A 22,878-nucleotide genomic window follows, 5' to 3' on the forward strand; every position below is an offset into this window, starting at 1 on the left:
ACATTGTGATGAAAGGTGGGACCTGGTCAACATAGTCACTTCCCCCAAAATCGAAACATTCAACTTTAAGTTAAAGATGGATACTTTCCCTAGTATATCTAGTGATGGGCTGAGGCTCAGAGCTTTGCAGCTAAGCTATGGCCTTATTGATTTAAATCATTTTAATGACACTTTAATATTAAAGAGCCACTGGGCCCAGTGTCTGTGAAATGCTCTCTGTGCCCTGCCTCAGCTAGAGCAGACACTGTGTGCAGGAAAGAAGACAAGAGAATGTAGGACAAGTCCTACTGGCCTGGCAAGGGTCCCACCCTGTAATTCCTGTGACGCATCCAGTGCGGGTGACATGCTCTCTAAGGTGTGGATAGGCAATTAATTTCATGGAGAGTAGGTGGTGTGGGCTCAGCTGCCGCTTTTTTTTTTTTCCCTCTTAGACATTATCTGAATGATCCTCATTCTCTCTTGAGTCTGGACTTCGTGCAACAAGCAGCACCTGGATATTATTTTAAAATAAGCATAAGCCACCCAAAGATACTGATCTGGGTCCTTCTTTTGGAAGAAGCATTGATTGAGAAGTGCCTCTTGGTTAAGGATTAACCACAGGGAAAAATCCAGCAGAAACAGAAGAACCGTGGGTTTCTTACCCCAGCTCTCAAGGAAGCTATGCCGTGAAAGGGGTACTGATACCCTGATATACAGCAAGTTGGACGGGGCATCAATTCTTCATTTGTGGAGTGGAGAAAAGAAGAGGAAATCTCTCATTTGGAGTGTTTGAAGGATGGCTTCCCAGTTTCATCAGCTTCGGATCCTGGTCTGGAAAAATTGGCTAGGTGTAAAAAGGCAGCCGGTGAGTTAAAAAAAAAAAACAGTGTGGAAGTGTGGGTCATGGGGCAATACGCCAGGTAATCCTAAAAGGTGATGTTAATGAGAAGTAAAAACAGAAGAGTTTAAACGCATTTTCCAAAGCAGGAAGTAATATATTTAGAATTCATCCCCCATCTGTCTTATAGCTAATGGAGCGAGTCTTAACATGCCCCCAAAAGCAGCCTTTTGATTTCAGTAAATTAAAAGAGTAAATCAGGACATGCCCTGGGCGAAAAAAAGAACATGACTTGTTACTGGCTGAACTGGAACATTGAATTCTGGGTTCAAGCCAAAAGGCTTCCAGAATTTTTCTTAATGAATTTAGTTAAAAATGGGATAGAGGAAAGAAGAGTATTATTTGAAATGTACAATAAATGGGAAGAAATATATTGGAAAACCAAAAGCCATAGAAAGTTTGATTGAAAGGTAAAATACAGAACAGAAATAGTTTGAAGTCTATTCGTATAGAAAAGCTACTGATAAATTTTAGTATCTAAGAATCATTTACTGGGAATGCCAAACAAAAGTATGTATATGTGCCATGTTTCAAGAATATCATTGAATCACTTAGCTTTACTACTACAATCTATCTTCTCTTGCTCATTGCAACGTCTTTTTTGTACTCTTACGTTAATGTTTGCATTCTAATTACAAAGTTAGCTATTCGATCCTCATCAGATGGCTCCCAGGATGATTGAGAATGGAATTGGTTTCTGGGAATTGTTATATATTCAGAAGAATGTTTGAAAATCAGGGAAATCCAAAAAGGTATTCAATATACTTTATTTTAAAGTGGTAATTCCCAGTCTTGAATGAGTAATGTACATATTATGCAAATAATATGCATCACAGAAACCAGCATTTTATCTATGCACCTTATCTCACTCTAGGCTTGGAGTGCCTGACACTTTACTTTAGTGTTTTGATGTGTGTAGTAAGAGGAGGACGTAGATGTCACTTACCCTTGTGAATTTTGTGGGTAGGGTTTTAAAATCCTAAGGCATGTGATTGCATGGGTGTGGGGTTTGAATATAAAATTATAAACTCATTCATGTTTTTATTTGTTTTTTAACTGGAAAAAAAAAACACTGAAGAAAAACTCCCCATAATTATCTCGTGGTTGATTCTGTGTGGCATTAGCAGGGAAAGGATCCTGGGTGTGTGGATGAGGTCAGAGGATGTGAGTTGGGGCCCCTGCCACTGCTCCTCATGTAACTTAAGTAGCTTAAGACAGTTTCTCTAAGCACTGGTTTTCCCACCATGATGTGGCATGATGAGTTAGATGTGGCATGATTAGTTACATGTGCCATGAAGCCTGCCACATCTAACTCATATTGGGGGAAGTACCAAATGTGCTAATGTATTTCAAAGTGCTTTGTAATGGTGACACTGCTTAGCAAATAGATTAGTGAGGGATTTGAAGCAATGTGTGTCAGATTTTATGCAGATTAATAATGAAAGGAAATTCAGGAGAAGATACTGTGGGTAAAAGGAAGAAATCTACATACAGTAAAGTTTGTAAGTGATAAAAATTCAATAGCTAAAAACAAAAACACGGAGGAACTAAAATCTGTATATGTTATTGTCAGTAATCTGAATGCTGAGGTCTGTTTCTTTTACAACTCTATTTTGTGTAAAAGAAGTTATAGGAAAACAACCCACCCAAATCTCAGGTGAATATGTTTGTTTTTCATTGAGAAATTTTATCTTTAGAAATTTTAATGACAAGTCTTTTTCCTCATTTTGAAAGTAGTGGGTATATCAATTTTCTCCTTTAGGGTTTCTCTTCATTCTAGTCAGTGTTTGCTGGACACGGTGAAATATTTAGGGGAGATGCAAGTCAGATACATTAAAAGTTTTTCAAGCATGACACCTTGCATTATTCCCATCTAGTCAAAACCCCTAAATAAACTCTGGTAACTATATTTTTCCTACGGAGGGAGAATACATGAGCCATTAGTTCATTTTGGGAGAGGGAATGATTCAGATCTTAAGTGCACCTTAAACAAATGGAAACCAGGACAGATAAGTCTTCATGGTAGAGCGAGGTCAGAAAAAGTCCAAAATTTGGGACAGTACAGAAGGCCAATCTGAATCCATTATAACCAACCAGAGGGACAAGAGAGACCTATAGAAGATGGTGATGCAAAAGGAAAAGGAAGGACAATTCCAAGTGGAGGGTGAAAGGGCAAAGAAAGATAAATTTCCTTCACAGTTTCGCCTAGCATCAGCTCTGTCTCTCCATATTGGGAAAAATACTTGAAGACACATGTGGGAAGGATATATGTCTGATAGCATTGCACTTAAAAAGGAAGAGCGGAATAAGAGGTTGGAAAGTTGGAATTAAAGATCTAAAGGGGGATAAAATGAAAAAAATTGTATAAAGGCAAATTAGAAGACAGACAAAATGTGAAATGAAGGTACATATGAATTTGAGAAGAAGCGTGTTTTTGTAGGCACTGGACTTGGTTATCCATCAAATAATTTAAAATGCAAGCATTTATATTTCTATACTCATAATCATTCTAAAAATTATACTTTCAAAATATACTTTTACTCACAGAAAAACAGAAATTAAGCTATGGGCACAGGAAATGTATAGTCCTTACTTAATGGTAAAAAAAATGGAAGCATCACCACCATGACAACTTTGCCTAATTTTTGTTAGAAATTCCATCACAAAGCAAGGTGGTGGGAAGAACAATTCAAAAGGGAAGAAGTTAAGAATCTATTAATAGAGAAACAAATGACACATGAAAAAAGAAAAGAAAAAGAAAGATATAGTAAAAATATTAAGGTAGATTGGAGATTAATGAGGAAATGTGTTGCTTATAAAGGTATACGCTGGGGCTGGGCACAGCGTCTCATGCCTGTAATCTCAGCACTTTGGGAGGCCAAAGCAGGTGGATTACTTAAAGTTAGGAGTTCAAGATCAGCCTGGCCAATATGGCAAAACTCTACTAAAAAGATACAAAAATTAGCTGGGCATGATGGCACACACCTGTAATCCCAGCTACTTGGGAGGCTGAGGCAGGAGAATCACTTGAACCTGGGAGGTGGAGGTTGCAGTGAGCCAAGATCATGCCACTGCACTCCAGCCTGAGTAACAGAGTGAGACTCTGTCTCAAAAAAGAAAAATAAATAATTTTTTTTAAAAAAGTATATGCTGGCCAGGTGCAGTGGCTTATGCCTATAATCCTTTGAGAGGCCAAGGCAGGTGGATGACTTGAGCCTAGGAGTTCGAGACCAGTTTGGGCAACATGGTGAGCCCTGTTTCTATTTTAAAATACAAAAAATTAGCTGGGCATGGTGGTGCATGCCTGTATTCCAGGCTACTTGGGAGGCTGAGGTGGGAGGATTACCTGAGCCTGGGAGGTCAAGGCTACAGTGAGCCTAGATTGAGCCACTGTACTCCAGCCTGGGCAAAAAAGTTTGACATCTCTCTCTCTCTCTCTCTCTCTCTCTCTCTCTCTCTCTCTCTCTCTCTCTCTCTCTATATATATATATATATATATATATATATATATATATGCCAAAATAGAAAATGAGAAGAGAATTACAAACAGCTATACAATCTGAGAAACAGAATGAGAATAGCATAAGCTAAATATTTAGTTTGGCTATAAAAAAAGGGGAATCTTTAATTTTGGTGGTGACTTCCCTCAAAATTATTCTTGGAGTAAATGTCTCTCTCTTTTCCTTGTAAAGTAAGATATCAGAATTCTGGAATATTGGACATATATAACTGACTTAATTTTACAGGGTCCTAGAATGCTCAAGGGACTTGTCCAAGGTCACACAGCAATTTAAGGCTCAAAGGCAGATTTATCCAAGCATGAATTTATTCTTTCCATTGCTTCCTGATGCTTCTCTGTTGCTCCCGAGTTGAGTTTTTTCCCTAACATTCTCTGATCCCTACTTAACAATTAGCCCACCAAAGAACAGATCATATCTGGTAAGGAGGCCTTAGGAATTGATGATACTTAATATTTGTGGTAATATCAATTCTCAATTTTATTGCCAAAAAATGAATATTAAAGGAAAATAAATAAAAATACACTAAGCACTAACAGAAATGTTAGGTAATAGAGAAAGACAACCAGGTGTAGTTGCTAACCTGCTGGGCTTGTAATTTAACTTTAAAAATAATGAAATAATGAAGAAATACTCCAGCAGAGATGGTTAGCAATAGGAAGGCTTACCTAATGAGATGCTAATTAATGACAGGAAAGAGTACTGGGAGGACAGCAAAGAGATTGCAGGCTGAAAGATTAGATAATATTAGAGTTTATCTTTCATTAAGATGACAAAGTCTATGAGAAATATGAGATTATGTAAAGTGACCAAAGCTACACATTATTGGAATTCTTGATAGAGAGGGAGAAAAAGTAAACAACTTGAAAAACATATTTTAGAGAATAATTCAAGAAAATTTCCCTAATCTTGCTTGAGTGGTAGACATCCAGATATTACCAGACATTCAGATAAATTTAGAGAATACTTGTGAGAGTTTATGCAAGCCAAACATCGCCAACTCATATAGTCACCAGACCATCCAAAGTCCATACTAAAAAATAAATAAATAAATAAAATAAAATTTAAAGCTGGTTACAGAGAAGAGTCAAAGCACCTACAAAGGACAACTGATTAGACTAACAGTAGACTTCTCAGCAGAAGCCCTATGACAGAAAAGATGAGGATCTATTTTTAGCCTCCTTAAAGAAGAAAAAATGCCAGCTAAAATTTTATATCCTGCCAAACTGAGTTTCATAAATGAAGGAGAAAGTCTTTCCCAGACAAGAAAACACTAAGAGAATTTGTCATCATTAGCCTGGTCCTACAAGAAATTTTCAAAGGATTTCTAAATATAGAAACAAAAGGACAACACAGAAAAAGATACATAAGTACAAAGTTCACAGATCTTGTAAAGCAACTGCACAACAGAAACCTCAAAAGAACTAGCTAACAACATTACATCAAGAACAAAATCTCACGTATCAACATTAACTTTTAACATAAATGCCTCAATGCCCTGCTTAAAAGATATAGAGTGGCAAATAGGATTTCAAAAAAGACACAGCCATCTTCTGCCTACAAGAGACTCACCTACTGACTAAAGATGCATTCAGACTCAAAGTAAAAAGGTAGAAAAAGATATATCACACAAATGGAAAAGAAAAGCAAACAGGAATAGCCATTCTCATATCAGATAAAACAGACGTTAAACCAACAACAGTTTAAAAAAAGACAAATACATTGTGTAATGATAAAAGGTTCAATACAACAAGAAGATTTAACTATCCCGAGTATATATGAACCCAATACTGAAGCACCCAGCTTTATAAAATAAGTACTACTAGACCTAGGAAAACAGATTAGTAGCAATACACTAATAGTGGTGGACTTCAACACCCCACTGATATTACTAGACAGATAATCAAGGCAGAAAATCAACAAGGAAACTCTGGACTTAAATTGGACTATACAGCAAAAAGACTTAATAGACATTTATAGAACATTATACCCAACAACTGCAGAATATACATTCTTCTCATCTGTGCATGAAACATTCCCCAAAATTAACTGTATGCTTGTCCATAAGGGAAGTCTCAATAAATTTAAAAAAAAATTGAAATCATATCAAGTATCTTCTTGGACCACAGTGGAATAAGATTGGAAATCAATACTAAGGAGAAACTTTCAAAACTATACAAGTACATGGAAACTAAACAACTTTCTCCTGAACAACTTTTGTGTAAATAATAATGGCAGAAATTTTTAAAAAATCTTTCAAAACAAATAAGAATAAAGACACAGTATACCAAAACTCCTAGGATATAGCAAAGGCAGTGCTAAGAGGAAAGTTTATAGCATTAAATGCTTACATCAAAAAGATAGAAAGATCTCAAATTAACAATTTAACATCACACTTGAAGGTACTAGAAAAACGAGCAAAACAAAATAAAAGCTATCAGAAGAAAAGAATAACACAGATCACAGCAAAAATAAATGAGATTGAGGCCAAAAAAAAAAAAAAAAAAAGATAGAAAGGATCAATGAATGAAAAGTTGATCCTTTGAAAGGCTAAACAAAATGGACAGACCACCTGCTAGACTAAGGAAAAAAGAAAGATTCAAATAAGTACTAGAAATGATAAGATGACATCACAACTGTTACTGGAGAAGTAGAAAAGATCATCAAAGACTACTATGAATACCTCTATTCACACAAACTAAAAAACCTAAAGAAGATGAATACATTCCTGGAAACATACAACCCCCAAGATTGAACCAGGAAGAAATAGAAACCCTGAACAGACCAATAACAAGTAATGAAATTAAATCAATAATAATAAAAAAAAGTCTCCCGATAAGAAAAGCCCAGGACAAGATGGATTCATGGCCAAATTTTACCAGATGTGCAAAGAAGAGGTGGTACCAGTCTTGGTGAAACTATTCCAAAAGAAATCAAAGAGGAGGGCTCCCTTCCCAACTCATTCTATGAATCCAGTATCACCATGATTATCAAAATCAGTCAAGAACACAACAACAACAAAAGGCCAATATTTCTGCTGAACATAGATGCAAAAATCCTCAACAAAATACTAGTAAACTATAACAGCACATGAAAAAATAATTCACCATGATCAGGGAAGCAAGGATGGCTCAACATACACAAATCAATAAACATGATCCACCACATAATCAAAACCAAGCACAAAGACCATATGATCATCTCAATAGGTGCAGAAAAAGCATTCCATAAAATCCAACATCCTTTCATGATTAAAAAAAAAAAAAAAAAAAAAAAAAAAAAAAAAAAAAAACCTTAGCAGACTAGGCATAAATGAAATGTACCTCAAAATAATAAGAGCCATATATGACAAACCCACAGCCAACATCACGCTGAATAGGGAAAAGTTGTAACATTTCCCCTAAGAACAGGAACAAGACAAGGATGTTCAGTATCACTGCTCCTATTCAACATAGCACTGAAAGTCCTAGCTAGAGCTATCAGGCAAGAGAAAGAAATAAAAGGCATCCAAATTGGAAAAGAGGAAGTCAACTTATCTCTGTTCACTGAGATGAACAGGTATATGCCATGATCATATACCTAAAAAACCCTAAAGACTCCTCTAGAAGACTTCTAGGCCTGATTAGTGACTTTAGTAAAGTCTCAGAATACAAAATCAACATACACAAATCAGTAGCATTTTTAATACACCAACACTGATATATCTGAGAACCAAATCTGGAACTTAATGCCATTTAAAATAGCTGCACAAAAAATACCTAGACATATGTTTAACCAAGGAGGTGAAAGATCTCTACAAGGAGAACTACAAAACAGTGATGCTTTAATTTCTTTAAATTGTAGATAACATCAATAAATGGAAAAACATTCCATGCTCGTGAATTGAAAGAATCAATATTGTTAAAATGACCATATTCTCGAAGCAATCTATAGATTCAGTGTAATTCCTAACAAATTACTAACATCATTTTTCACAGAATTAAAAAAAAATCCTAAAGTGTACATAGAACCAAGAGAAAGCCTGAATAGCCAAAGTACTCCTAAGGAAGAGGACAAATCTGGAGACATCACATCACCTGACTTCAAATTATACTACAAGGCTATGGTAACTAAAACAGCATGATACTAATACAAAAATAGACACAGATCAATAGAACAGAATAGAGAACCCCAAAATAAAGCCACATACCTACATCCGACTGATCTTCATAAGGCTACCAAAAATAACAATGCAGAAAGGACACCCTATTCAATAAATGGTGCTTGGTAACTAGCTAGCCATATGCAGAAGAATGAAACTGGATCCCTATTTCTCATCACATAAAAAAATTAACTCAAGATGGATTAAAGACCTAAACATAGGACTTAAACTATAAAAATCTTAAAAGAAAGCCTGGAAAAACTTTTCTGGACATTAGCCTAGGCAAAGGATTTATAATGAAGACCCCGAAAGCAAATGCAACAAAGCAAAAATAGACAAATGGGACTTAATCAAACCAAAATGTTTCTGCAGAATAATCAACAGGATAAACAGGTAATCAACAGGATAAACAGACAACCTACAGAATGGGTGAAATTATTTACCAATTATGCCTCTGAAATGAATTAATATCTAGAATCTATAAAGAACTCAAACAGATCAACAGAAAGAAAATGAACAACCCGGCCGGGCGCGGTGGCTCAAGCCTGTAATCCCAGCACTTTGGGAGGCCGAGATGGGTGGATCACGAGGTCAGGAGATCGAGACCATCCTGGCTAATACGGTGAAACCCTGTCTCTACTTAAAAATACAAAAAACTAGCTGGGCGACGAGGCGGGCGCCTGTAGTCCCAGCTACTTGGGAGGCTGAGGCAGGAGAATGGTGTAAACCCGGGAGGCGGAGCTTGCAGTGAGCTGAGATCCGGCCACTGCACTCCAGCCTGGGTGGCAGAGCAAGACTCCGTCTCAAAAAAAAAAAAAAAAAAAAAAAAAGAAAATGAACAACCCTATTAAAAACCGGGCAAAGGATATGAGCAGATATTTCTCAAAAGAAGAAATACAAGTGGTCAACCAACACATGAAAAAATTCTCAATATCATGAATCATAAGAGAAATGTAAATATAAAACAACACTGAGATGCCACCTTACACCAGTCAGAATGGCTATTACTTAAAAGTCAGTGTGGAGCCTGTGGCAACTCCTGCTGTCACTGGACACAGATCAGGCAGCACCAGGGACATGACCTTGAGACCTGAGATCAGACACAGACCTTCTGAAGGAAGTGGACTGCTCCTAAAGGATCCAAGAGACCCCTCCAAAACTGTGAGTGCCCTAATTGTGGAAGTGGAGAGGGAGACTCTCCTCTCCCGATTACACACCCCCACAGGAGAAGCTGAAGGCACTGGTATCCACGGCAGAGAGACTATAGACAGTTCACATCCCAGGACTCTGTGCAGACAACCCACAGTACTAGTCCAGAGCCAGGTAGACTAGCAGGGTTGCTAGACCCAGAAGAGAGACAACAATCACTGCTCTTGGCTCACAGGAAGCCACATCCACAGGAAAAGGGGGAGAGTACTACCTCAAGGGAACACCCCATGGGACAAAAAATCTGAACAACAGCCTTCAGACATAGACCTTCCCTCTGACCGAGCCTACCCAAATGAGAAGGAAACAGAAAACCAGTGCTGGTAATATGACCAAAGAAAGCTCTTCAGCACCCACAGAAAATCACACTAGTTCACCAGCAATGGATCCAAACCAAGAAGAAATCTCTGATTTACCTGAAAAAGAATTCAGGAGGTTAGTTATGAAGCTAATCAGGGAGGGACCAGAGAAAGGCGAAGCCCAGTGCAAGGGAATCCAAAACCTGATACAAGAAGTGAAAGGAGAAATATTCAAGGAAATAGGTAGCTTAAAGAAAACAACAATAAAAAATTAGGAAACTTTGGACAAATTTTTAGAAATGCAAAATGCTCTGGAAAGCCTCAGCAATATAATTGAACAAGTAGAAGAAAGAAATTCAGAGCTCAAAGACAAGGTCTTAGAATTAATTCAGTCCAACAAAGACAAAGAAAAAGAATAAGAAAACATCAACAAAACTTCCAAGAAGTCTAAAATTATGTTAAATGATCAAACCTAAGAATAATTGGTGTTTCTAAGGAAGAAGAGAATTCTAAAAGCTTGGAAAACACATTTGCGGGAATAGTCGAGGAACACTTCCCCGGCTTTGCTAGAGACCTAGACATCCAAATACAAGAAGCACAAAGAACACCCAGGAAATTTGTTGCAAAAAGATCTTTGCCTAGGCACATTGTCATCAGGTTATCCAAAGTTAAGATGAAGGAAAGAATCTTAAGAGCTGTGAGGCAGAAGCACTAGGTAACCTATAAAGGAAAACTTATCAGATTAACAGCAGATTTCTCAGCAGAAACCCTATAAGCTAGAAGGGATTGGTGCCCTATCTTTAGCCTCCTCAAATAAAGCAATTATCATTCAAGAATTTTGTATCCAGCAAAACTAAGCATTATATATGGAGAAAAGATATAGTCCTTTTCAGACAAATGCTGAGGTAATTCACTATTACCAAGCAACCACTATAAGAACTGCCAAAAGGAGCTCTAAATCTTAAAACAAATCCTGGAACCACATCAAAACAGAACCTCTTTAAAGAATAAATCACACAGGACCTATAAAACAAAAATACAAGTTAAAAAGCAAAAGCAAAATAAAGTACACAGGAAACAAAGAGCACAATGAATTTAATGGTACCTCACATTTCAATACCAACACTGAATGTAAATGGCCTAAATGATCCACTTAAAATATACAGAACCACAGAATGGATAAAAACTCACCAACCATCTGCTGCCTTCAGGAGACTCATCTAGCACAAAAGGACTCACATAAACGGGTGGAAAAAGGCATTTCATGCAAATGGACACCAAAAGCAAGCAGGGGGAGCTATTCCTGCATCACAGAAAACAAAATTTAAAGCAAGAGCAGTTAGAAGAGACAAAGAGGGACATTATATAATGGTAAAAGGCCTTGTCCAAGAGGAAAGTATCACATTCCTAAACATATAGGCACCTAACACTGGAGCTCCCAAATTTATAAAACAATTACTAATAGACCTAAGAAATGAGATAGACAGCAACATAGTAATAGTGGGGGGGCTTCAATACTCCACCGACAGCATTAGAAATGTCATCAAGACAGAAAGTCAACAAAGAAACAATGGATTAAACTATACCTTGGAACAAATGGACTTAACAGATCTATACAGAACATTTCAACCAACAATCACTGAATATACATTCTGTTCAACAGTGCATGGAACTATCTTCAAGATAGTCCATATGATAGGCCATAAAACAAGCGTCAGTAAATTTAAGAAAATTGAAACTATATCAAGCACTTTCTCAGACCATAGTGGAATTAAACTGGAAATGAACTCCAAAAGGAACCTTCACAACCATGCAAACACATGGAACTTAAATAACTTGCTCCTGAATGAACATTGGGTCAAAAACAAAATCAATATGGAAATTTAAAAATTCTTCGAACTCAACAACAGTAATGACACAATCTATGAAAACCTCTGGGATACAGCAAAGGCAGTGCTAACAGGAAAGTTCATAGCCCTAAATGCCTGCATCAGTAAGACCGAAAAGAGCACAAACTGACACTCTAAGGTCACACCTCAAGGAACTAGAGAAAGAAGAACAAACCAAACCCAAACCCAACAGAAGAAAGGAAATAACCAAGATCAGAGCAGAACTAAATGATACTGAAACAAAAAAAATTACAGAAGAGAAATAAGACAAAAAGCTGGTTCTTTGAAAAGATAAATAAAATAGACCACTGGCAAGATTGACCAAGAAAAGAAGAGAGAAAATCCAAGTAACTTCACTAAGAAACGAAATGAGATAATACAGCTGACACCATGGAAATACACAAGATCATTCAAGGCTACTATGAACACCTTTCTGCACATAAACTAGAAAACCTAGAAGAGATGGAGAAATTCCTAGAAAAATACAACCCTCCTAGCTTAAATCAGGAAGAATTAGATTCCCTGAACAGACCAATAACAAGCAGGGAGATTGAAATGGTAATTAAAACATTACCAACAGAAAAAAAGCCCAGGACCAGACAGATTCACAGCAGAATTCTACCACAAATTCAAAGAAGAATTGGTACCAATCCTTTTGAAACTATTCCACAAGATAGAGAAAGAAGGAACCCCCACCCCTTAATTCATTCTATGAAGTCAGCATCACCCTAATACCAAAACCAGGAAAGGACATAAGCAAAAAACAAAACTACAGACCAATATCCTTGATGAACATAGATGCTAAAATCCTTAACAAAATACTTACTAACTGAATCCAACAACATATCAAAAAGATAATCCACCATGATCAGGTGGGTTTCATACCAGGGATGCAGGGATGATTTAACATATGCAAGTCAATAAATGTGATATACCACATAAACAATTAAAAACAAAAATCACATGATCATCTTAATAGATACAGAAAAAACATCTGACAAAATCCAGTGTTCCTTTATGATGAAAACTCTTGGCAAAATCGGCGTACAAGGGACATAGCTTAATGTAATAAAAGCGGCCTATGACAAACTCACAGCCAACATAAAACTGAATGGGGAAAAGCTGAAAGCATTCCCTCTGAGAACTGGAACAAGACAAGGATGCCCACTCTCATCACTCCTCTTCAATATAGTACTGGAATTCCTACCCAGAGCAATCAGGCAAAAGAAAGAAATAAAGGGCATCCAAACCAGTAAAGAGGAAGTCAGACTGTCACTGTGTGCTGACGATATGATTGTTTACCTTGAAAACCCTAAGGACTCCTCCAGAAAGCTCCCAGAACTGATAAAAGAATTCAGCAAAATTTCCGGATAGAAGATTAACGAACACAAATCAGTAGCTCTTCTCTACACCAACAGTGACCAAACAGAGAATCAAATCAAGAACTCAGCCCCTTTTATAATAGCTGTAAAAAAATAAAATACTTAGGAATATACCTAACAAAGGACTCAAAAGCCCTCTGCAAGGAAAACTAGGACACACGGCTGAAAGAAATCACAGACAATGCAAACAAATGGAAACACATCCCATGCTCATGGATGGGTAGAATCAATATTGTGAAAATGACCACACTGCCAAAAGCAATCTACACATTCAATGCAGTCCCCATAAAAATACCACCATCATTCTTCACAGAGTTAGAAAAAAACATTTCTAAAATTCATATGGAACCAAAAAGCCCACATAGCCAAAGCAAGACTAAGCAAAAAGAACAATCTGGAGGCATCACACTACCTGATTTCAGACTCTACTATAAGGCCATAGTCACGAAAACAGCATGGTACTGGTATAAAAATAGGCACATAGACCAATGGAACAGAATAGAGAACCCAGAAATAAGCCCAAATACTTACAGCCAACTGGTTTTCCACAAAGCAAACAAAATCATAAAGTGGGGAAAGGGCACCCTTTTCAGCAAATGGTGCTGGGATAATTGGCTAGCCACATGTAGGAGAATGAAACTGGATCCTCATCTCACTTTATACAAAAACCAACTCAAGATAGATTAAGGACTTAAACCTAAGAACTGAAACTATAAAAATTCTAGAAGATAACATTGGAAAAAATCCTTCTAGATGTTGGCTTAGGCAAGGATTTCATGACCAAGAACCTAAAAGCAAATGCAATAAAAACAAAGATAAATAGCTGAAACCTAATTAAACTAAAGAGCTTTTGCATGGCACAAGGAACAGTCAGCAGAATAAATAGACAACCCACAGAGTGGCAGAAAATCTTCACAGTCTATACATCTGACAAAGGACTAATATCCAGAATCTACAACAAACTCAAATAGATCAGTAAGAAAAAAACAATCCCATCAAAAAGTGGGCTAATGAAAAGAGAACATGAACAGACAGTTCTCAAAAGAAGATATACAAACGGCCAAAAACATATGAAAAAATACTCAGCATCACTAATGATCAGGGAAACGAAAAATCAAAACCACAGTGCGATACCGCTTCACTCCTGCAAGAATGGCCATAATCAAAAAATCAAAAAAGAATAGACAATGGCATGGATGAGGTGAACAGGCAACACTTCTACACTGCTAGTGGGAATGTAAACTAGTACAGCCACCATGGAAAACAGTGTGGAAATTCCTTAAAGAACTAAAAGTAGAACTACCATTTGATCCAGCAATCCCACTACTATCTACCCAGAGGAAAAGAAGTCATTATTCGAAAAGGTACTTGCACACACATGTTTATAGCAGCACAATTCACAATTGCAAAATTGTGGAACCAACCCAAATGCCCATCAATCGACAAGTGGATAAAGAAACTGTGGTGTATTTATGTGTGTGTGTGTGTGTGTGTGTGTGTGTGTATATATATATATATGATGGAATACTACACAGCCATAAAAAGGAATGAATTAACAGCATTTGCAGTGACCTGGATATGATTGGAGACTATTATTCTAAGTGAAGTAACTCAGGAATGGAAAACCAAACATTGTTTGTTCTCACTAATATGTGGGAGCTAAGTTATGAGGACACAAAGGCGTAAGAATGATGCAATGGACTTTTGAGGCTTGGGGGGAAGAGTGAGAAGGGGGCGAGGGATAGAAGAGTACCAACGTGGTGCACTGTATACTGCTTGGGTGCTAGGTGCACTAAAATCTCACAAATCACCACTTAAGAACTTATGTCACCAAATAATACCTGTACCCCAATAACTTATGGAAAAAGAGAAAAAAAGGGAAAAACAGAAAAGCCAAAAAAATAACAGATGTTGGCATGGATGCAGAGAAAAGAAAACATTCATACACTGTTGATGAAAATGTAAATTAGTTCAGACTACGGAAAACAGTATGGAAATATCTCAAGGAATTGAAAATAAAGCTACCATTTGAATCAGCAATCTCACTACTCGGTATCTACCCAAAGGACACATGCACTCGTATGTTTACTGCAACGCTACTTACAATAGTAAAGTTATGGAAACAATCTAAGTGTCCACCAACAGTTGATTGGATAAAGAAAATGTGGCAGGCCAGGTGCAGTGGCTCACACCTGTAATCCCAGCACTTTGGGAGGCTGAGGTGGGCAGATCACTTGAGGTCAGGAGTTTGAGACCAGCCTGACCAACATGGTGAAATCCCATATCTACTCAAAATACAAACTTAGCCGGGTGTGGTGGCAGACACCTATAATCCCAGCTACTTGTGAGGCTGAGGCAGTGAATCACTGGACCCAGGAGGTGAAGGTTACAGTAAACTGAGATTGTGCCACTGCACCCCAGACTGGGTAACAGAGCAAAATTCCATCTTAAAAAAGAGAAAAAGAAAAGAAAAGAAAATGTGGTATATAAGCACCGTCGAATATTACACAGCCATAAAAGAGAATGAAATCATGTCCTTTGCAGCAACATGGATGGAGCTGGAGGCCATTATCCTAAGTGAACTAACATAAAAGCAAAAAATCACATATCGTATGTTCTCACTTATAAGTGGAAACTAAACAAATGCTACACATGGGCATAAAGTCAGAGAAAATAGACTCTGGGAATGTCATTGTGGGGAAGGGATGATGGGTGAGAAATTACCTACCAGATACAATGTACAATATTTTGGTGATGGGCACACTAGAAGCCTAGTCCTCACCATTACACATGTAATATCCATGTAACCAACAAGCACATGTACCCCCAAATCTCAAATTTTTAAAAAAGAAGATAGGTCCTAAATAGGCATATCAAGGAGTGACTTCAGATTTCAACAGAAGTGGGATCTAATTCCAGCCTTCTGACCTAAAGAAGGGAAATTAACTTTAGTTGTTTATTTTCTGTGGTAACTGTTTTGGTAGTGGATCACACTATAGCTCAGATGATGAGAGAACTAGCTTTTCCACAGACATTGTCACAACTTGCTAAAGGCTTACATTTTGGATGAAGCTTGATATACCCTCCTGCAATCCCCACCTTGCTCATATTACTACCTTTCACAGTGACTGCAGAAAGAAGAAAACTTTGCTTAAAAATTTAAGAGCAAGTTTGTCTATGCATTAAAATATTTTTTAGAATAAAACAAATTAGGATTAAACCCTAATTTCAAAATAATCCTAAATCAGATTGAAATAAACTAGGTCCTGCACAACTTACTCAACTATGCGGTCAATGTTCCAGTTCCTTTTATCTCTTCTGAATTGGTATCATTTACTCCCTTAATCCCTTTTAATTGCTCAAAAATTTTAGTTCTACCTATTGATTATGGTGCCTGGCACATAGTAGACATGCAAATTTTATGAATGTAGTCAATCATTAAAAAGTAACTGAGGTGAAGAGGTTTCAGAAATGAGAGCAATAGAGGAGTTAATTGACTTAATGTCTGATAAAAATCCATTGCTTCTGTAAACACCATAAAAAATTTACCAATCTTTAAAGTTCAAATCTATAAGTATGGATTTCACAAAAGTTTCTTGATTCCAGTCTTTAGATGAGTCATTTCTTTAGATGGCAGTGAGGTACACAAGTGTATTAGTCTGTTCTCATGCTACTAATAAAGACATACCTTAAACTGGGTAATTTATAAAGAAAGAGGTTTAATGGACTCACAGTTTCACATGGCTGGGGAGGCCTCACACTCATGGTGGAAGGCAAAGAAGAAGCAAAAATACATTTTACATGGCAGCAGGCAAGAGCTTGGGCAGGGGAACTCCCATTTATAAAACCATCAGATCTCATGAGACTTGTTCACTATCATGAGAACAGCACAGGAAAGACCTGCCCCCATGATTCAATTACCTCCCACTGGCTTCCTCCCACAATACGTGGGGATTATGGGAGCTACAGTTCAACAGGAGATTTGGGTGGGGACACAGCCAAATCATATCAACCAGAAAGACTAATTAATTGAGAACTCTGAGCCATTTTTATTTCCTCGCTGGGAAACTAAGTTTGTTCATGGGAACTAAGGTTTATTCTGGGTCTTAGGTAGCAAGCTCTTACTTTGCAATGTAAACCTTGGAATCCTCTTGTTACCATCAAATAACAGTCATTCTTGTCTTATAGGACAATGCTAAAAGAAAGAAATAAAAAAGGGAAAAAGAGATAGTGTACTTTGTATATGGAAGTTTGAGCAATTTTTATTTTCAAGTTTGCAATAAAAAGTTCTAATTCTAGGTTACAAGGAGTCCTTTAAATGACTTTCAATGCTTTCATAGAATAAATTAATAAAAGTATAGTATTCAAATCAAAGACAGCCAGTAATCCATTTTGTAGTGGGTTAGATCTATAATTTAGTGATTAACTCTGCTAGTGTAGCCAGACTCCCTGGGTTCAAACACCAGCTCTACTGCTTAGTGGCTTCTAGAAGAAAAGCTCATTTAGTCATTTTAAGATCTTGTCTTCCTATCGGCAAGAGGGAAGGAGGTTATTATGTTAAAAGTGATAATGCATGTTGTGTTTAGCAGAGCATGTTGCATAGTCTAAGCAGTCAATATATATTAGCTATTATAATTTGGAGTATCGTATTGAATGCTAATATTAATTATAACAAGACCACTTGACAACAAGAATTCATCCTGGGGAACATATTTTGTCACAGTACTTAACGGAATTGTTAACGTTGCTGAGGGGAAGAGGGGATTTTGTCTTTCTTCAAATACTCATAGAATTCTCATGTGGAAGAGGAGGCCAAACTTAGACAAATAGGCAGTAGTTACGGGAAGAAATATTTCACCTTAATATAAGCAAAAATATCAGACAATATGAGTTGTCCAATGATGAAGCAGTCTCATAGTAAACTTCTAGTCACTAGAAGCATTCACATAGAGGTTGGATAACCATATGGCAGATATATTTTCCCTAAGTCTTAATGTACCAGTCATTCTGGACTTATTTCTGTTCCTGGAATATCCACCTCTCTTCCCCATCTGTGGATCTTCACACATATGCTTCTTCTGCTCGAAAGACTCCCACTTCTTTCTCATGCTCCATCCAACACACATTTATTTCTTCTGTTTGACCCTTTTTCATCCTTCATGTTTTAGACTCAGCTGTCTTTGATTTATCTGTCTCTTGCATTCTTTACTTCCTATGTCATATTATGCATTCCAGCTAGCTGTAATTATTTTTTTCAATTTCTATTTTAGATATGGGGAGTATGTGTGCAGGATTGTTAGATGAGTATATTGCATCCAAGTGGTGAGCATAGTACCAAACAGGTGGTTTTTCAACCCATGCCTCCATCCCTCCCTCCTCTAGTACTCTGCAGTGTCTGTTGTTCCCATGTATATGTCCATAAGTGCTCAATGTTTAACTCCCACTTATAAGTGAGAACACAGAGTATTTAGTTTTCTGTTCTTACATTAAATTGCTAAGGATTATGGCTTCAGCTCCATCCATGTTGTTGCAAATGACATGATTACATGATGTCATTCTTTTTCATGGCTATGTAATATTCCATGGTGTATATGTACCACATTTTCTTTATCCAATTCACTGTTGATGGACAGGTAGGTTGATTTCATGTCTTTGTTATTATCAGTAGCAAGGTGATGAACATATGAGTGTATGTATCTTTTTGTTATAATGATCTTTTTTCCTCTGGTTGTATGCCCAGTAAAGGGATTGCAAGGTTAAATGGTAGCTTTGTTTTAGGTTCTTTTGAGAAATCTCCAAACTGCTTTCCACATGGCTGAACTGATTCATACCCCCATCAACAGTAGATAAGTGTTCCCTATTCTCTGAAGCCTCGCCAGCATCTGTTTTTTTTGTCATCGTTGTTTTGATTATTATTTTTTTTTTTTACTTTTTAATGATGGCCATTCTGACTTATGTGAGGCCAAAACAGCATTGCACTGGTCCAGAAACAGGTGCATATAACAACTGAACAGAATTGGAAACTGAGAAATAAAGCACCATACTCACAACCACCTGATCTTTGACAAGGCTCGCAAAACCAAGCAATGGCGGAAAGGACTCCCTATTCAATAAGAGGTGCTGGGATAACTGACTAGCCATATGCAGGAGAATAAAACTGCGCCCCCACCTTTCCCTATATATAAAAATTAACTCAAGATGGATTAGGAAATGTAAGACCTCAAACTCTAAGAATCCTAAAAGAAAATCTAGGAAATACCCTTCTTGACATTGGCCTTGGCAAATCATATTTGGTTAAGTCCCCAAAAGCAATTGTAACAAAACCACAAATTGATAAACGGGACCTAATTAAGCTAAAGAGCTTCTGCCCAGCAAAAGAAATCATCAGCCAGGAGTGGTGGCTCATGCCTGTAATCCCAGCATTTTGGGAGGCCAAGGCTGGCAGATCACCTGAGGTCAAGAGTTCAAGAGTAGCCTGGTCAACATGGTGAAACCCTGTCTCTACTAAAAATACAAAAATGAGCCAGGCGTGGTGGCACATGCCTGTAATCACAGCTACTTGAGAGGCTGAGGCAGGAGACTTGCTTGAACCTGGGAGGTGGAGATTGCAGTGAGCTGAGATCGTGCCACTCTACCCTGGGCAACAGAGCAAGAATCGGTCTCCAAAAAAAAAAAAAAAAAAAAAAATATATATATATATATATATAGATATATATATATATATCTATATATATATCTATCAATTGAGGAAACAGATAACCTAAAGAATGGGAGAAAATACTCTCAAACTCTGCATGCAACAGAGGTCTAATATCCAGAATCTATACAAACTTAAATCAGCAAGCAAAAAACAAATAATCCCATTTAAAAAATTGGCAAAAGACATGAACAGACGCTTCTCAAAAGATGACATACAAGTGGCCAACAGACATATAAGAATGCTCATCTCACTAATCATAGAGAAATGCAAATTAGTTGTAATTTTTTTTTGTTTCCCTTTCTCAAAAGACTGAAAACTTACATTGCTGTATCCCCAGTGTCTGGTTCACAGTTGATGCTCAACAATTTTTTGTTGTATTTATCTGTAGATCTTAAATACATGATTACTGTTTTATATATATTTATATGTATACTCTAAATTTTCTTAAAACTCTCCAAAACTATGACGATATGAAGAGGAATGAAAACTCTTCATTTTAGCCTTTTGTTTTTGTTTTTGGATTGAGGCAAAAGAAATCCTATTCAAATATAGAAACTATTGATATTCAGTTTCATATCATTCTTTTTTCTATTAATTTTTTTTTTTTTTTTTTTTTTTTTTGAGACGGAGTCTCACTCTGTCATTCAGGCTGGAGTGCAGTAGCGAGATCTCGGCTCACTGCAACCTCCACCTCTTGGGTTCAAATGATTCTTCTGCCTCAGCCTCCTGAGTAGCTGAGACTACAAGCACATGCCACCATGCTCGGCTAATTTTTGTATTTTCAATAGAGACGGGTTGTCACCATGTTGACCAGGCTGGTCTCAAACTCCTGACCTCAAGCAATCCGCCTGCCTCAGCTTCCCAAAGTGCTGGGATTACAGGCGTTAGCCACCATGCCCTGCTGGGTATCATTTATTTTTGACACAACCAGCCTCAGGCTACTCTAGTATAAAGGCACAAACTCAAAGGTCTGTAGGGACAAAATATGTAATGTATAGGTAAAGTGCACCAAGCACTTCATTAAAAAGTGGGGAATGGGCCGGGCGCGGTGGCTCAAGCCTGTAATCCCAGCACTTTGGGAGGCCGAGACGGGCGGATCACGAGGTCAGGAGATCGAGACCATCCTGGCTAACATGGTGAAACCCCGTCTCTACTAAAAATACAAAAAACTAGCCGGGCGACCTGGCGGGCGCCTGTAGTCCCAGCTACTCGGGAGGCTGAGGCAGGAGAATGGCGTGAACCCGGGAGGCGGAGCTTGCAGTGAGCTGAGATCCGGCCACTGCACTCCAGCCTGGGCGACAGAGCGAGACTCCGTCTCAAAAAAAAAAAAAAAAAAAAAAAAAAAAAAAAAAAGTGGGGAATGGTGACATCTATGATGAACTAGAGAGTACTTCCCCCATTTAAAGGCATTCACATTTCATTGAAAACAGTAACAAAACCGTGTGCAAGAAACAAAACAGCTCCGTGAGTCTGATGTGATCTTTCTACCGCCAGTCTGTTACTTCTGCTCTAGGATAATAAGATGTAGTAATTAAATTCACAGAGTCTCCAAACAGTAGTTTAGTTTCATATAATTTAAAAAATATATAGTTAGACTTGTTTACTTAAAATTCACCTGTATCTTATTTTCTTTACTGTTTAGTGAAAATGGTAAGATAATAACAATGGTAGACAAAAATAGAATCAGATAGTCTAGCATTAATTAGAATAAAGGGTTCTGACAACGTAATAAAGTAGTGATATCCTAAAGTTGAAATTATATGCTTTGCCCAAATTTTTTAGAACATCAGGTTTTTGAAATTTGCCAATATTGGAAATAATAGTTCTTAGCAGGTGCAGAGGAAAATATTACTAGATAATTTGATTTCGTTATTAGATACTGCAGATTAGCTTTAAATGAAAATTTTGCAGTGAATTTACATTTGATTAATATAAGGAATTGCTTAAGATTTAAACTTGTAATTTTGAGTTCATGACTTAGTGACTGCAAGGTCACTGAAATGTGCCCTGACGTTATCATTAATTCTCCAAACCTTGAAACTTGCATGCAACAGGATAGAGTTTCTAGATATGAAGCTTGTCTTTATCTCTTTTTCTGTTTCTTCATCTTTTGTATTCTTTTTTTTGTTTGTTTGTTTTTTGTTTTTTTTTTTTTGAGACGGAGTCTCGCTCTGTCGCCCAGGCTGGAGTACAGTGGCCGGATCTCAGCTCACTGCAAGCTCCGCCTCCCGGGTTTACGCCATTCTCTTGCCTCAGCCTCCCGAGTAGCTGGGACTACAGGCGCCCGCCACCTCGCCCGGCTAGTTTTTTGTATTTTTTAGTAGAGACGGGGTTTCACCGTGTTAGCCAGGATGGTCTCGATCTCCTGACCTCGTGATCCGCCCGTCTCGGCCTCCCAAAGTGCTGGGATTACAGGCTAGAGCCACCGCGCCCGGCCCATCTTTTGTATTCTCTTAAAAATTAGTCTGGATTTTCAAAAAGAAATGCAGAAATCTTTTAAATAATTTCTAAACTTTTTATTTTGAAACAAATTTAAAGAAATGTTGCAAGAACAGTGCAAATAACTTTTCTTTTTTTAGAACAATTTGAGATTGGTGCTCCATTACCCCCAGATACTTTAATGTACATTTTCTACAAAAAAAGCATAGCTCAATACCACCATCAAATCCTTAGACTCAAGGTTCACCAGTTGTTGGAACTGTGGCCTTTATACAGCAAAAGGATCCAGTTTAGAATTACATGCTGCATCTAGTTTTCATGGCTCTTGTCTCCTTCAGTCTGTAACAGTTTCTCAATTTTTCTTTATTTCTTCTTTTTTTTTTTTTTTTTTTTTTTTTTTGAGACGGAGTCTCGCTCTGTCGCCCAG

General features: G+C 37.4%; 1 protein-coding gene across 1 annotated transcript in view; it reads left to right on the forward strand.

Moving 5' to 3' along the window:
• Nucleotides 1-357: 357 nt before the first annotated feature.
• Nucleotides 358-22,878, forward strand: part of ABCA12 (ATP binding cassette subfamily A member 12) — a 215,645-nt gene continuing 193,124 nt past the window's right edge. The window contains exon 1 of the mRNA XM_010372163.2: nt 358-844. Coding sequence (XP_010370465.2) covers nt 776-844 — 69 coding nt within the window. The 5' untranslated portion in view covers nt 358-775. The remainder of the gene's footprint in view (nt 845-22,878) is intronic.

The sequence above is a fragment of the Rhinopithecus roxellana genome, chromosome 14, assembly GCF_007565055.1.
Source record: "Rhinopithecus roxellana isolate Shanxi Qingling chromosome 14, ASM756505v1, whole genome shotgun sequence".
NCBI lineage: Eukaryota > Metazoa > Chordata > Mammalia > Primates > Cercopithecidae > Rhinopithecus > Rhinopithecus roxellana.